The following is a 14,524-nucleotide window of genomic DNA, read 5'->3' as shown; positions in this document are numbered from 1 at the left end:
TGAGTTCTCATTGGAGAAACCTGCGCATAATGCTCCGCCATTGCCACACACGCGGACTTAAAATGGCAAACTTACAATAAAACTAAAAAAAATGCTAATAGGATATATACTGTAATATATACCTGCAGAGAAACAATACTTCAATCGGTTATCACAATGATATACAACTGAAAAAAAAAATGAAATGAATTTTTAAAATGAAATTATTTTTCTCAAAATTTTATGTCTTTTTCTTCTATTTCTCAAAATAAATTACTGGCAAATATAATGATTTTAAAACTATTAATTGGTCTGTATCGTCAATCGTCATGTTACTCGTAAAGGCCATGTTTACACCTTATTAATATTTTCTCGCTCTTTTTATATATATTTTCTTTTCAACATTTTATGAAGATTAATATTAATTGTGATTAAGCACATCTAGAAGAATATTCATTTCTATATAACACTTTGATATTATTCAGTTGTATGCGTCGCCTATAAAATATATTAATCTGTATATGTGGTCTTTTCCAAATAACTGATTCAATTCAATATAGCAGTCGGCTTTGGTTTTCCCTCCTGACTCCTGTTGCAAGACCTGCATGTATATACCACTGCGGTAACACTAAGGCAACACAGAGTAGCAGATAAGGGCTCAAAAGCACCTCCTTCAGCTGGTAACACATTTTTTGTCCAACAGTTGTTGGCAAATGTCCTCATTACGACAAGCTCAGAAGATGTATTAAATGATTTACATTTATATACAATGTGTAGATAAAAACCAGAAAAAACTATCCGGCATCTAATGTGGTTGTTGATAAAAACAAAAATATGGACAATAAAACTCATTTCTTACAAGTAAAAAATCCCAAGGAAATAAGGGCCCACAAATCTGAACAGATTTCTAAAAAAAAAGGTTTGTAAGTGGTTAAATATATAGTTTTAAGGTCATGACATATGAAAAACCCTGCCTAAGTTCAAACCTTATAACATACATGCATTAACATTTGGACCATGTTATCTAGCATGCATTTAATATAAAAATTCCAGAAAAAAATCGAAAACTATTATCACTTCTAAGCGAAATGGAAGAACTGATATTACAATTATAGCTGGGCTAAAATACAATGAGAATCACCTAAACACGAACAATACTTTAAATATTATACATCAGCAAAACTGTCGAATAGATAATAGCACCTTTCAAAACCACAAATACTAACAAAACATTCACGTAGTACTTCTTCGCAGGAGGAATAATGCCCAACCCGAAACACAGGGACAGCACACAGTGAAGAGGTGACGAGTGTTCTACCTTTCTAATACACTCACTGACGACTCTGTCCGGAACAGCTGGGAAGCGTTGCTTCAGCTCATGGAACAGCTGCATGATAGCGATGTTGCTGCAACTGCAGTTGGGCCTATCAGCAGCAACCGGAGCCGCCATCTTCAACTGTCATGGCCAGCACCAACCACCACTGCCACCAGCACGCTCCAGTCATCCTCGCGACAACAGGGTCCAGCAATGACAGCGAGACCTATACCAGACACAGAGGCATGTTTACTACCAGCACACGTCACATACAGTCAGCTAACCCTCATGCCCTTTCTCTCACTCACTCTACCACCAAGTAGCAGCCTTCACTGCCACCATTATCCTCCTTACAACCGTGTGACAGCAAGGTCCAGTACATGATAGTACTACCTGTACCATACATCAAGGCATGTTTACTACCAGCACACGTCACATACAGTCAGCTAACCCTCATGCCCTTTCTCTCACTCACTCTACCACCAAGTAGCAGCCTTCACTGCCACCATTATCCTCCTTACAACCGTGTGACAGCAAGGTCCAGTACATGATAGTACTACCTGTACCATACATGAAGGAATGTTTACTACCAGCACACGTCACATACAGTCAGCTAACTCTCATGCCCTTTCTCTCACTCACTCTACCACCAAGTAGCAGCCTTCACTGCCACCATTATCCTCCTTACAACCGTGTGACAGCAAGGTCCAGTACATGATAGTACTACCTGTACCATACATCAAGGCATGTTTACTACCAGCACACGTCACATACAGTCAGCTAACTCTCATGCCCTTTCTCTCACTCACTCTACCACCAAGTAGCAGCCTTCACTGCCACCATTATCCTCCTTACAACCGTGTCACAGCAAGGTCCAGTACATGATAGTACTACCTGTACCATACATGAAGGAATGTTTACTACCAGCACACGTCACATACAGTCAGCTAACTCTCATGCCCTTTCTCTCACTCACTCTACCACCAAGTAGCAGCCTTCACTGCCACCATTATCCTCCTTACAACCGTGTGACAGCAAGGTCCAGTACATGATAGTACTACCTGTACCATACATCAAGGCATGTTTACTACCAGCACACGTCACATACAGTCAGCTAACCGTCATACCCTTTCTCTCACTCACTCTACCACCAAGTAGCAGCCTTCACTGCCACCATTATCCTCCTTACAACCGTGTCACAGCAAGGTCCAGTACATGATAGTACTACCTGTACCATACATCAAGGCATGTTTACTACCAGCACACGTCACATACAGTCAGCTAACTCTCATGCCCTTTCTCTCACTCACTCTACCACCAAGTAGCAGCCTTCACTGCCACCATTATCCTCCTTACAACCGTGTCACAGCAAGGTCCAGTACATGATAGTACTACCTGTACCATACATCAAGGCATGTTTACTACCAGCACACGTCACATACAGTCAGCTAACTCTCATGCCCTTTCTCTCACTCACTCTACCACCAAGTAGCAGCCTTCACTGCCACCATTATCCTCCTTACAACCGTGTCACAGCAAGGTCCAGTACATGATAGTACTACCTGTACCATACATCAAGGCATGTTTACTACCAGCACACGTCACATACAGTCAGCTAACTCTCATGCCCTTTCTCTCACTCACTCTACCACCAAGTAGCAGCCTTCACTGCCACCATTATCCTCCTTACAACCGTGTGACAGCAAGGTCCAGTACATGATAGTACTACCTATACCATACATGAAGGCATGTTTACTACCAGTTCACGTCACATACAGTCAGCTAACTATCATGCCCTTTCTCTCACTCACTCTACCACCAAGTAGCAGCCTTCACTGCCACCATTATCCTCCTTACAACCGTGTGACAGCAAGGTCCAGTACATGATAGTACTACCTGTACCATACATGAAGGCATGTTTACTACCAGCACACGTCACATACAGTCAGCTAACTCTCATGCCCTTTCTCTCACTCACTCTACCACCAAGTAGCAGCCTTCACTGCCACCAGTATCCTCCTTACAACCGTGTGACAGCAAGGTCCAGTACATGATAGTACTACCTGTACCATACATCAAGTCATGTTTACTACCAGCACACGTCACATACAGTCAGCTAACCGTCATACCCTTTCTCTCACTCACTCTACCACCAAGTAGCAGCCTTCACTGCCACCAGTATCCTCCTTACAACCGTGTGACAGCAAGGTCCAGTACATGATAGTACTACCTGTACCATACATCAAGTCATGTTTGACTACCAGCACACGTCACATACAGTCAGCTAACCGTCATACCCTTTCTCTCACTCACTCTACCACCAAGTAGCAGCCTTCACTGCCACCAGTATCCTCCTTACAACCGTGTGACAGCAAGGTCCAGTACATGATAGTACTACCTGTACCATACATCAAGTCATGTTTGACTACCAGCACACGTCACATACAGTCAGCTAACCGTCATACCCTTTCTCTCACTCACTCTACCACCAAGTAGCAGCCTTCACTGCCACCATTATCCTCCTTACAACCGTGTGACAGCAAGGTCCAGTACATGATAGTACTACCTGTACCATACATCAAGGCATGTTTACTACCAGCACACGTCACATACAGTCAGCTAACTCTCATGCCCTTTCTCTCACTCACTCTACCACCAAGTAGCAGCCTTCACTGCCACCAGTATCCTCCTTACAACCGTGTGACAGCAAGGTCCAGTACATGATAGTACTACCTGTACCATACATCAAGGCATGTTTACTACCAGCACACGTCACATACAGTCAGCTAACCGTCATGCCCTTTCTCTCACTCACTCTACCACCAAGTAGCAGCCTTCACTGCCACCATTATCCTCCTTACAACCGTGTCACAGCAAGGTCCAGTACATGATAGTACTACCTATACCATACATGAAGGAATGTTTACTACCAGCACACGTCACATACAGTCAGCTAACTCTCATGCCCTTTCTCTCACTCACTCTACCACCAAGTAGCAGCCTTCACTGCCACCAGTATCCTCCTTACAACCGTGTGACAGCAAGGTCCAGTACATGATAGTACTACCTGTACCATACATCAAGGCATGTTTACTACCAGCACACGTCACATACAGTCAGCTAACCGTCATGCCCTTTCTCTCACTCACTCTACCACCAAGTAGCAGCCTTCACTGCCACCATTATCCTCCTTACAACCGTGTCACAGCAAGGTCCAGTACATGATAGTACTACCTGTACCATACATCAAGGCATGTTTACTACCAGCACACGTCACATACAGTCAGCTAACCGTCATGCCCTTTCTCTCACTCACTCTACCACCAAGTAGCAGCCTTCACTGCCACCATTATCCTCCTTACAACCGTGTGACAGCAAGGTCCAGTACATGATAGTACTACCTGTACCATACATCAAGGCATGTTTACTACCAGCACACGTCACATACAGTCAGCTAACCGTCATGCCCTTTCTCTCACTCACTCTACCACCAAGTAGCAGCCTTCACTGCCACCATTATCCTCCTTACAACCGTGTGACAGCAAGGTCCAGTACATGATAGTACTACCTGTACCATACATCAAGGCATGTTTACTACCAGCACACGTCACATACAGTCAGCTAACTCTCATGCCCTTTCTCTCACTCACTCTACCACCAAGTAGCAGCCTTCACTGCCACCAGTATCCTCCTTACAACCGTGTGACAGCAAGGTCCAGTACATGATAGTACTACCTGTACCATACATCAAGGCATGTTTGACTACCAGCACACGTCACATACAGTCAGCTAACCGTCATACCCTTTCTCTCACTCACTCTACCACCAAGTAGCAGCCTTCACTGCCACCATTATCCTCCTTACAACCGTGTGACAGCAAGGTCCAGTACATGATAGTACTACCTATACCATACATGAAGGCATGTATGACTAACAGCACACGTCACATAAAGTCAGCTAACTCTCATGCCCTTTCTCTCACTCACTCTACCACCAAGTAGCAGCCTTCACTGCCACCATTATCCTCCTTACAACCGTGTCACAGCAAGGTCCAGTACATGATAGTACTACCTGTACCATACATCAAGGCATGTTTACTACCAGCACACGTTACATACAGTCAGCTAACCGTCATACCCTTTCTCTCACTCACTCTACCACCAAGTAGCAGCCTTCACTGCCACCATTATCCTCCTTACAACCGTGTCACAGCAAGGTCCAGTACATGATAGTACTACCTATACCATACATGAAGGAATGTTTACTACCAGCACACGTCACATACAGTCAGCTAACTCTCATGCCCTTTCTCTCACTCACTCTACCACCAAGTAGCAGCCTTCACTGCCACCATTATCCTCCTTACAACCGTGTGACAGCAAGGTCCAGTACATGATAGTACTACCTGTACCATACATCAAGGCATGTTTACTACCAGCACACGTCACATACAGTCAGCTAACTCTCATGCCCTTTCTCTCACTCACTCTACCACCAAGTAGCAGCCTTCACTGCCACCATTATCCTCCTTACAACCGTGTCACAGCAAGGTCCAGTACATGATAGTACTACCTATACCATACATGAAGGCATGTATGACTAACAGCACACGTCACATACAGTCAGCTAACTCTCATGCCCTTTCTCTCACTCACTCTACCACCAAGTAGCAGCCTTCACTGCCACCATTATCCTCCTTACAACCGTGTGACAGCAAGGTCCAGTACATGATAGTACTACCTGTACCATACATCAAGGCATGTTTACTACCAGCACACGTCACATACAGTCAGCTAACTCTCATGCCCTTTCTCTCACTCACTCTACCACCAAGTAGCAGCCTTCACTGCCACCATTATCCTCCTTACAACCGTGTGACAGCAAGGTCCAGTACATGATAGTACTACCTGTACCATACATCAAGGCATGTTTACTACCAGCACACGTCACATACAGTCAGCTAACTCTCATGCCCTTTCTCTCACTCACTCTACCACCAAGTAGCAGCCTTCACTGCCACCATTATCCTCCTTACAACCGTGTGACAGCAAGGTCCAGTACATGATAGTACTACCTGTACCATACATCAAGGCATGTTTACTACCAGCACACGTCACATACAGTCAGCTAACTCTCATGCCCTTTCTCTCACTCACTCTACCACCAAGTAGCAGCCTTCACTGCCACCATTATCCTCCTTACAACCGTGTGACAGCAAGGTCCAGTACATGATAGTACTACCTGTACCATACATCAAGGCATGTTTACTACCAGCACACGTCACATACAGTCAGCTAACCGTCATACCCTTTCTCTCACTCACTCTACCACCAAGTAGCAGCCTTCACTGCCACCATTATCCTCCTTACAACCGTGTGACAGCAAGGTCCAGTACATGATAGTACTACCTGTACCATACATCAAGGCATGTTTACTACCAGCACACGTCACATACAGTCAGCTAACTCTCATGCCCTTTCTCTCACTCACTCTACCACCAAGTAGCAGCCTTCACTGCCACCATTATCCTCCTTACAACCGTGTGACAGCAAGGTCCAGTACATGATAGTACTACCTGTACCATACATCAAGGCATGTTTACTACCAGCACACGTCACATAAAGTCAGCTAACTCTCATGCCCTTTCTCTCACTCACTCTACCACCAAGTAGCAGCCTTCACTGCCACCATTATCCTCCTTACAACCGTGTCACAGCAAGGTCCAGTACATGATAGTACTACCTGTACCATACATCAAGGCATGTTTACTACCAGCACACGTTACATACAGTCAGCTAACCGTCATACCCTTTCTCTCACTCACTCTACCACCAAGTAGCAGCCTTCACTGCCACCATTATCCTCCTTACAACCGTGTCACAGCAAGGTCCAGTACATGATAGTACTACCTATACCATACATGAAGGAATGTTTACTACCAGCACACGTCACATACAGTCAGCTAACTCTCATGCCCTTTCTCTCACTCACTCTACCACCAAGTAGCAGCCTTCACTGCCACCATTATCCTCCTTACAACCGTGTGACAGCAAGGTCCAGTACATGATAGTACTACCTGTACCATACATCAAGGCATGTTTACTACCAGCACACGTCACATACAGTCAGCTAACTCTCATGCCCTTTCTCTCACTCACTCTACCACCAAGTAGCAGCCTTCACTGCCACCATTATCCTCCTTACAACCGTGTCACAGCAAGGTCCAGTACATGATAGTACTACCTATACCATACATGAAGGAATGTTTACTACCAGCACACGTCACATACAGTCAGCTAACTCTCATGCCCTTTCTCTCACTCACTCTACCACCAAGTAGCAGCCTTCACTGCCACCATTATCCTCCTTACAACCGTGTGACAGCAAGGTCCAGTACATGATAGTACTACCTGTACCATACATCAAGGAATGTTTACTACCAGCACACGTCACATACAGTCAGCTAACTCTCATGCCCTTTCTCTCACTCACTCTACCACCAAGTAGCAGCCATCACTGCCACCATTATCCTCCTTACAACCGTGTGACAGCAAGGTCCAGTACATGATAGTACTACCTGTACCATACATCAAGGCATGTTTACTACCAGCACACGTCACATACAGTCAGCTAACTCTCATGCCCTTTCTCTCACTCACTCTACCACCAAGTAGCAGCCTTCACTGCCACCATTATCCTCCTTACAACCGTGTCACAGCAAGGTCCAGTACATGATAGTACTACCTATACCATACATGAAGGCATGTTTACTACCAGCACACGTCACATAAAGTCAGCTAACCCTCATACCCTTTCTCTCACTCACTCTACCACCAAGTAGCAGCCTTCACTGCCACCAGTATCCTCCTTACAACCGTGTCACAGCAAGGTCCAGTACATGATAGTACTACCTGTACCATACATGAAGGCATGTTTGACTACCAGCACACGTCACATACAGTCAGCTAACCCTCATACCCTTTCTCTTACTCACTCTACCACCAAGTAGCAGCCTTCACTGCCACCAGTATCCTCCTTACAACCGTGTCACAGCAAGGTCCAGTACATGATAGTACTACCTGTACCATACATCAAGGCATGTTTGACTACCAGCACACGTCACATACAGTCAGCTAACCGTCATACCCTTTCTCTCACTCACTCTACCACCAAGTAGCAGCCTTCACTGCCACCAGTATCCTCCTTACAACCGTGTGACAGCAAGGTCCAGTACATGATAGTACTACCTGTACCATACATCAAGGCATGTTTACTACCAGCACACGTCACATACAGTCAGCTAACCCTCATGCCCTTTCTCTCACTCACTCTACCACCAAGTAGCAGCCTTCACTGCCACCAGTATCCTCCTTACAACCGTGTGACAGCAAGGTCCAGTACATGATAGTACTACCTGTACCATACATCAAGGCATGTTTGACTACCAGCACACGTCACATACAGTCAGCTAACCGTCATACCCTTTCTCTCACTCACTCTACCACCAAGTAGCAGCCTTCACTGCCACCATTATCCTCCTTACAACCGTGTGACAGCAAGGTCCAGTACATGATAGTACTACCTATACCATACATGAAGGCATGTTTGACTACCAGCACACGTCACATACAGTCAGCTAACCCTCATGCCCTTTCTCTCACTCACTCTACCACCAAGTAGCAGCCTTCACTGCCACCAGTATCCTCCTTACAACCGTGTGACAGCAAGGTCCAGTACATGATAGTACTACCTGTACCATACATCAAGGCATGTTTACTACCAGCACACGTCACATACAGTCAGCTAACCGTCATACCCTTTCTCTCACTCACTCTACCACCAAGTAGCAGCCTTCACTGCCACCATTATCCTCCTTACAACCGTGTGACAGCAAGGTCCAGTACATGATAGTACTACCTATACCATACATGAAGGCATGTTTGACTACCAGCACACGTCACATACAGTCAGCTAACCCTCATGCCCTTTCTCTCACTCACTCTACCACCAAGTAGCAGCCTTCACTGCCACCAGTATCCTCCTTACAACCGTGTGACAGCAAGGTCCAGTACATGATAGTACTACCTGTACCATACATCAAGGCATGTTTACTACCAGCACACGTCACATACAGTCAGCTAACTCTCATGCCCTTTCTCTCACTCACTCTACCACCAAGTAGCAGCCTTCACTGCCACCATTATCCTCCTTACAACCGTGTGACAGCAAGGTCCAGTACATGATAGTACTACCTGTACCATACATCAAGGCATGTTTACTACCAGCACACGTCACATAAAGTCAGCTAACTCTCATGCCCTTTCTCTCACTCACTCTACCACCAAGTAGCAGCCTTCACTGCCACCATTATCCTCCTTACAACCGTGTCACAGCAAGGTCCAGTACATGATAGTACTACCTGTACCATACATCAAGGCATGTTTACTACCAGCACACGTTACATACAGTCAGCTAACCGTCATACCCTTTCTCTCACTCACTCTACCACCAAGTAGCAGCCTTCACTGCCACCATTATCCTCCTTACAACCGTGTCACAGCAAGGTCCAGTACATGATAGTACTACCTATACCATACATGAAGGAATGTTTACTACCAGCACACGTCACATACAGTCAGCTAACTCTCATGCCCTTTCTCTCACTCACTCTACCACCAAGTAGCAGCCTTCACTGCCACCATTATCCTCCTTACAACCGTGTGACAGCAAGGTCCAGTACATGATAGTACTACCTGTACCATACATCAAGGAATGTTTACTACCAGCACACGTCACATACAGTCAGCTAACTCTCATGCCCTTTCTCTCACTCACTCTACCACCAAGTAGCAGCCATCACTGCCACCATTATCCTCCTTACAACCGTGTGACAGCAAGGTCCAGTACATGATAGTACTACCTGTACCATACATCAAGGCATGTTTACTACCAGCACACGTCACATACAGTCAGCTAACTCTCATGCCCTTTCTCTCACTCACTCTACCACCAAGTAGCAGCCTTCACTGCCACCATTATCCTCCTTACAACCGTGTGACAGCAAGGTCCAGTACATGATAGTACTACCTGTACCATACATCAAGGCATGTTTGACTACCAGCACACGTCACATACAGTCAGCTAACCGTCATACCCTTTCTCTCACTCACTCTACCACCAAGTAGCAGCCTTCACTGCCACCATTATCCTCCTTACAACCGTGTGACAGCAAGGTCCAGTACATGATAGTACTACCTGTACCATACATCAAGGCATGTTTGACTACCAGCACACGTCACATACAGTCAGCTAACTCTCATGCCCTTTCTCTCACTCACTCTACCACCAAGTAGCAGCCATCACTGCCACCATTATCCTCCTTACAACCGTGTGACAGCAAGGTCCAGTACATGATAGTACTACCTGTACCATACATCAAGGCATGTTTGACTACCAGCACACGTCACATACAGTCAGCTAACCGTCATACCCTTTCTCTCACTCACTCTACCACCAAGTAGCAGCCTTCACTGCCACCAGTATCCTCCTTACAACCGTGTCACAGCAAGGTCCAGTACATGATAGTACTACCTGTACCATACATGAAGGCATGTTTGACTACCAGCACACGTCACATACAGTCAGCTAACCCTCATACCCTTTCTCTCACTCACTCTACCACCAAGTAGCAGCCTTCACTGCCACCAGTATCCTCCTTACAACCGTGTCACAGCAAGGTCCAGTACATGATAGTACTACCTGTACCATACATCAAGGCATGTTTGACTACCAGCACACGTCACATACAGTCAGCTAACCGTCATACCCTTTCTCTCACTCACTCTACCACCAAGTAGCAGCCTTCACTGCCACCAGTATCCTCCTTACAACCGTGTGACAGCAAGGTCCAGTACATGATAGTACTACCTGTACCATACATCAAGGCATGTTTACTACCAGCACACGTCACATACAGTCAGCTAACCCTCATGCCCTTTCTCTCACTCACTCTACCACCAAGTAGCAGCCTTCACTGCCACCAGTATCCTCCTTACAACCGTGTGACAGCAAGGTCCAGTACATGATAGTACTACCTGTACCATACATCAAGGCATGTTTGACTACCAGCACACGTCACATACAGTCAGCTAACCGTCATACCCTTTCTCTCACTCACTCTACCACCAAGTAGCAGCCTTCACTGCCACCAGTATCCTCCTTACAACCGTGTGACAGCAAGGTCCAGTACATGATAGTACTACCTGTACCATACATCAAGTCATGTTTACTACCAGCACACGTCACATACAGTCAGCTAACCCTCATGCCCTTTCTCTCACTCACTCTACCACCAAGTAGCAGCCTTCACTGCCACCAGTATCCTCCTTACAACCGTGTGACAGCAAGGTCCAGTACATGATAGTACTACCTGTACCATACATCAAGGCATGTTTACTACCAGCACACGTCACATACAGTCAGCTAACTCTCATGCCCTTTCTCTCACTCACTCTACCACCAAGTAGCAGCCTTCACTGCCACCATTATCCTCCTTACAACCGTGTCACAGCAAGGTCCAGTACATGATAGTACTACCTATACCATACATGAAGGAATGTTTACTACCAGCACACGTCACATACAGTCAGCTAACTCTCATGCCCTTTCTCTCACTCACTCTACCACCAAGTAGCAGCCTTCACTGCCACCATTATCCTCCTTACAACCGTGTGACAGCAAGGTCCAGTACATGATAGTACTACCTGTACCATACATCAAGGAATGTTTACTACCACCACACGTCACATACAGTCAGCTAACTCTCATGCCCTTTCTCTCACTCACTCTACCACCAAGTAGCAGCCATCACTGCCACCATTATCCTCCTTACAACCGTGTGACAGCAAGGTCCAGTACATGATAGTACTACCTGTACCATACATCAAGGCATGTTTACTACCAGCACACGTCACATACAGTCAGCTAACTCTCATGCCCTTTCTCTCACTCACTCTACCACCAAGTAGCAGCCTTCACTGCCACCATTATCCTCCTTACAACCGTGTGACAGCAAGGTCCAGTACATGATAGTACTACCTGTACCATACATCAAGGCATGTTTGACTACCAGCACACGTCACATACAGTCAGCTAACCGTCATACCCTTTTTTCTCACTCACTCTACCACCAAGTAGCAGCCTTCACTGCCACCATTATCCTCCTTACAACCGTGTGACAGCAAGGTCCAGTACATGATAGTACTACCTGTACCATACATCAAGGCATGTTTGACTACCAGCACACGTCACATACAGTCAGCTAACTCTCATGCCCTTTCTCTCACTCACTCTACCACCAAGTAGCAGCCATCACTGCCACCATTATCCTCCTTACAACCGTGTGACAGCAAGGTCCAGTACATGATAGTACTACCTGTACCATACATCAAGGCATGTTTGACTACCAGCACACGTCACATACAGTCAGCTAACCGTCATACCCTTTCTCTCACTCACTCTACCACCAAGTAGCAGCCTTCACTGCCACCAGTATCCTCCTTACAACCGTGTGACAGCAAGGTCCAGTACATGATAGTACTACCTGTACCATACATCAAGGCATGTTTGACTACCAGCACACGTCACATACAGTCAGCTAACCGTCATACCCTTTCTCTCACTCACTCTACCACCAAGTAGCAGCCTTCACTGCCACCATTATCCTCCTTACAACCGTGTGACAGCAAGGTCCAGTACATGATAGTACTACCTATACCATACATGAAGGCATGTTTGACTACCAGCACACGTCACATACAGTCAGCTAACCCTCATGCCCTTTCTCTCACTCACTCTACCACCAAGTAGCAGCCTTCACTGCCACCATTATCCTCCTTACAACCGTGTCACAGCAAGGTCCAGTACATGATAGTACTACCTATACCATACATGAAGGCATGTTTGACTACCAGCACACGTCACATACAGTCAGCTAACTCTCATGCCCTTTCTCTCACTCACTCTACCACCAAGTAGCAGCCTTCACTGCCACCAATATCCTCCTTACAACCGTGTGACAGCAAGGTCCAGTACATGATAGTACTACCTGTACCATACATCAAGTCATGTTTGACTACCAGCACACGTCACATACAGTCAGCTAACCGTCATACCCTTTCTCTCACTCACTCTACCACCAAGTAGCAGCCTTCACTGCCACCATTATCCTCCTTACAACCGTGTCACAGCAAGGTCCAGTACATGATAGTACTACCTATACCATACATGAAGGCATGTTTGACTACCAGCACACGTCACATACAGTCAGCTAACTCTCATGCCCTTTCTCTCACTCACTCTACCACCAAGTAGCAGCCTTCACTGCCACCATTATCCTCCTTACAACCGTGTGACAGCAAGGTCCAGTACATGATAGTACTACCTATACCATACATGAAGGCATGTTTGACTACCAGCACACGTCACATACAGTCAGCTAACTCTCATGCCCTTTCTCTCACTCACTCTACCACCAAGTAGCAGCCTTCACTGCCACCAGTATCCTCCTTACAACCGTGTGACAGCAAGGTCCAGTACATGATAGTACTACCTGTACCATACATCAAGTCATGTTTGACTACCAGCACACGTCACATACAGTCAGCTAACCGTCATACCCTTTCTCTCACTCACTCTACCACCAAGTAGCAGCCTTCACTGCCACCATTATCCTCCTTACAACCGTGTCACAGCAAGGTCCAGTACATGATAGTACTACCTGTACCATACATGAAGGCATGTATGACTAACAGCACACGTCACATACAGTCAGCTAACTCTCATGCCCTTTCTCTCACTCACTCTACCACCAAGTGGCAGCCTTCACTGCCACCAGTATCCTCCTTACAACCGTGTGACAGCAAGGTCCAGTACATGATAGTACTACCTGTACCATACATCAAGTCATGTTTGACTACCAGCACACGTCACATACAGTCAGCTAACCGTCATACCCTTTCTCTCACTCACTCTACCACCAAGTAGCAGCCTTCACTGCCACCATTATCCTCCTTACAACCGTGTGACAGCAAGGTCCAGTACATGATAGTACTACCTGTACCATACATCAAGGCATGTTTGACTACCAGCACACGTCACATACAGTCAGCTAACCGTCATGCCCTTTCTCTCACTCACTCTACCACCAAGTAGCAGCCTTCACTGCCACCA

General features: G+C 46.1%; 1 protein-coding gene across 9 annotated transcripts in view; it reads right to left on the bottom strand.

The window, feature by feature from the left end:
• LOC134542678 (TGF-beta-activated kinase 1 and MAP3K7-binding protein 2) overlaps window positions 1-14,524 on the bottom strand; it is a 213,601-nt gene that overhangs the window by 173,298 nt on the left and 25,779 nt on the right. For 6 of the 9 annotated variants that reach the window (XR_010076845.1, XR_010076844.1, XM_063387121.1 and 3 more), the window contains exon 2: window positions 1,298-1,520. The exons of 2 other annotated variants lie outside the window; for them this stretch is intronic. Coding sequence is in view for 4 of the 7 variants with exons in the window: in XM_063387121.1 (XP_063243191.1) it covers window positions 1,298-1,429 (132 nt within the window). In the remaining 3 variants the exon portion in view is untranslated. Of the gene's footprint in view, window positions 1-1,297; window positions 1,521-14,524 lie in introns of those variants that run through there. One more of the 9 variants, XM_063387125.1, reaches the window with a different exon arrangement.

This window comes from Bacillus rossius, assembly GCF_032445375.1.
Source record: "Bacillus rossius redtenbacheri isolate Brsri chromosome 9 unlocalized genomic scaffold, Brsri_v3 Brsri_v3_scf9_1, whole genome shotgun sequence".
Taxonomy (NCBI): domain Eukaryota; kingdom Metazoa; phylum Arthropoda; class Insecta; order Phasmatodea; family Bacillidae; genus Bacillus; species Bacillus rossius.
Note: the sequence above shows the minus strand (reverse complement) of the source record. Positions and strands in the feature narration are given on the sequence as shown.